This window comes from Helianthus annuus, chromosome 12 (assembly GCF_002127325.2).
Source record: "Helianthus annuus cultivar XRQ/B chromosome 12, HanXRQr2.0-SUNRISE, whole genome shotgun sequence".
NCBI lineage: Eukaryota > Viridiplantae > Streptophyta > Magnoliopsida > Asterales > Asteraceae > Helianthus > Helianthus annuus.
Window position 1 is genome coordinate 82581760 of NC_035444.2, and position 1327 is coordinate 82583086.

Sequence of the window (1327 nt, forward strand, 5' to 3'; positions counted from 1 at the left end):
ATGAGTAAATTGGGGTTCCCTCCTCAGTGGTGTCGGTGGATCTACAGAATTCTCTCGACAGCTCGATCCTCGGTTCTTGTCAATGGCTCTCCTACATTTGAGTTCCAATGTTTTAAAGGTATGAGACAAGGTGATCTAATGAGGAAAGCTAGTTCGGTGGGTGCCATAAGGGGTTTCGTCTTGCCTAACGATGGGCCGACTCTAACTCACTTATTATATGTGGACGATTGCGTGATTATGGGAGAATGGGGGCATAATAATATAAGAAATGTTGCTCGGCTGCTTAGATGCATTTATATGGTCTCTAGCCTCAAAATCAATCTTAACAAGTCAGAACTGATTGGTTTGGGCATGAATCCGGCTGATGTTGCTGATATGGCTTTGGTTCTCAATTGTAAGGTGGGAGATCCTGTTTGTTCATCTTGGGGTTTGGTGGGAGCTAAAATGAATAGAATTATTAATTGGAAATCGGTTTTTGACACCTTCAAGGCTCGGTTGGCTCTATGGAAATCTTCTTTGCTATCCATTAGAGGGAGAGTTACTCTTATTAAATCGGTTCTTAAAGCATCCCGAATTACTTTCTTTCGTTGTTCAAAGCGCCAGTTGGGGTGATTAGAGGTCTTAAAAAGATTATAAAAAGCTTTTTATGGGGAGGGAATAGCTCGATTGATAAAATTCATTAGGTGTCATGGCAACGGGTAACGGCTCCTACGGATATGGGAGCCATCGGCTTATCTAGTCTTGGGTGTGTGAACACGACTTTACTTTCCAAATGGATATGGCGGTATCGAAACGAAGACTTTGGGCTATGGAGAAAAGTTATTGATTCCATTCATTATTCTAGACATAGTTGGTGCTCGGTTTCGTGTAAGAAGGTCAGTGGCATTTGGAAAGGTATTGCTATGGCTACCGATAAGACGGAGGTTGGAGTAGTTTGTTTAATGCAGAATTTCAGAGGCAAGGTGGGAGATGGCGGTTATATTAGATTCTGGATAGACCCTTGGGTGTGCAATTTGCCTCTAAAAGATAGGTTCCCACTTCTATTTCAAATTGAATCTAATAAAAGATGCTGGGTTCGCGAAAGACTTAACCCAACTACCCAGGTGTTTGTTGATTTTTGGGCTTGGAACAGACCCCCTTCTTGAGTGTCACACCCCAACCGATAGCGGAAACATCGGGGCGCAACACTAAGCGAAACAGATTGTCCAGGAGAAATCCATAACAACTAATTTACCAGATATTTAAATATTATGTCCCATACCATAACATACCAAAGTAAATAATTATTACAGACCAAGTATCTCAAAGACAAATAACATGTTCTGAC

At 41.6% G+C, this 1327-nt stretch overlaps 1 protein-coding gene across 1 annotated transcript; it reads left to right on the plus strand.

The window, feature by feature from the left end:
* Positions 1-612, plus strand: LOC110893123. The gene has a single exon (XM_022140243.1). It carries the CDS (start codon positions 1-3, stop codon positions 610-612), a length of 612 nt encoding a protein of 203 aa, XP_021995935.1.
* Positions 613-1327: the final 715 nt, after the last annotated feature.

Excerpts from the sequence above, each read along its gene's own strand:
- LOC110893123 (XM_022140243.1), top strand. The coding sequence starts at position 1 with ATGAGTAAATTGGGGTTCCCTCCTCAGTGGTGTCGGTGGATCTACAGA.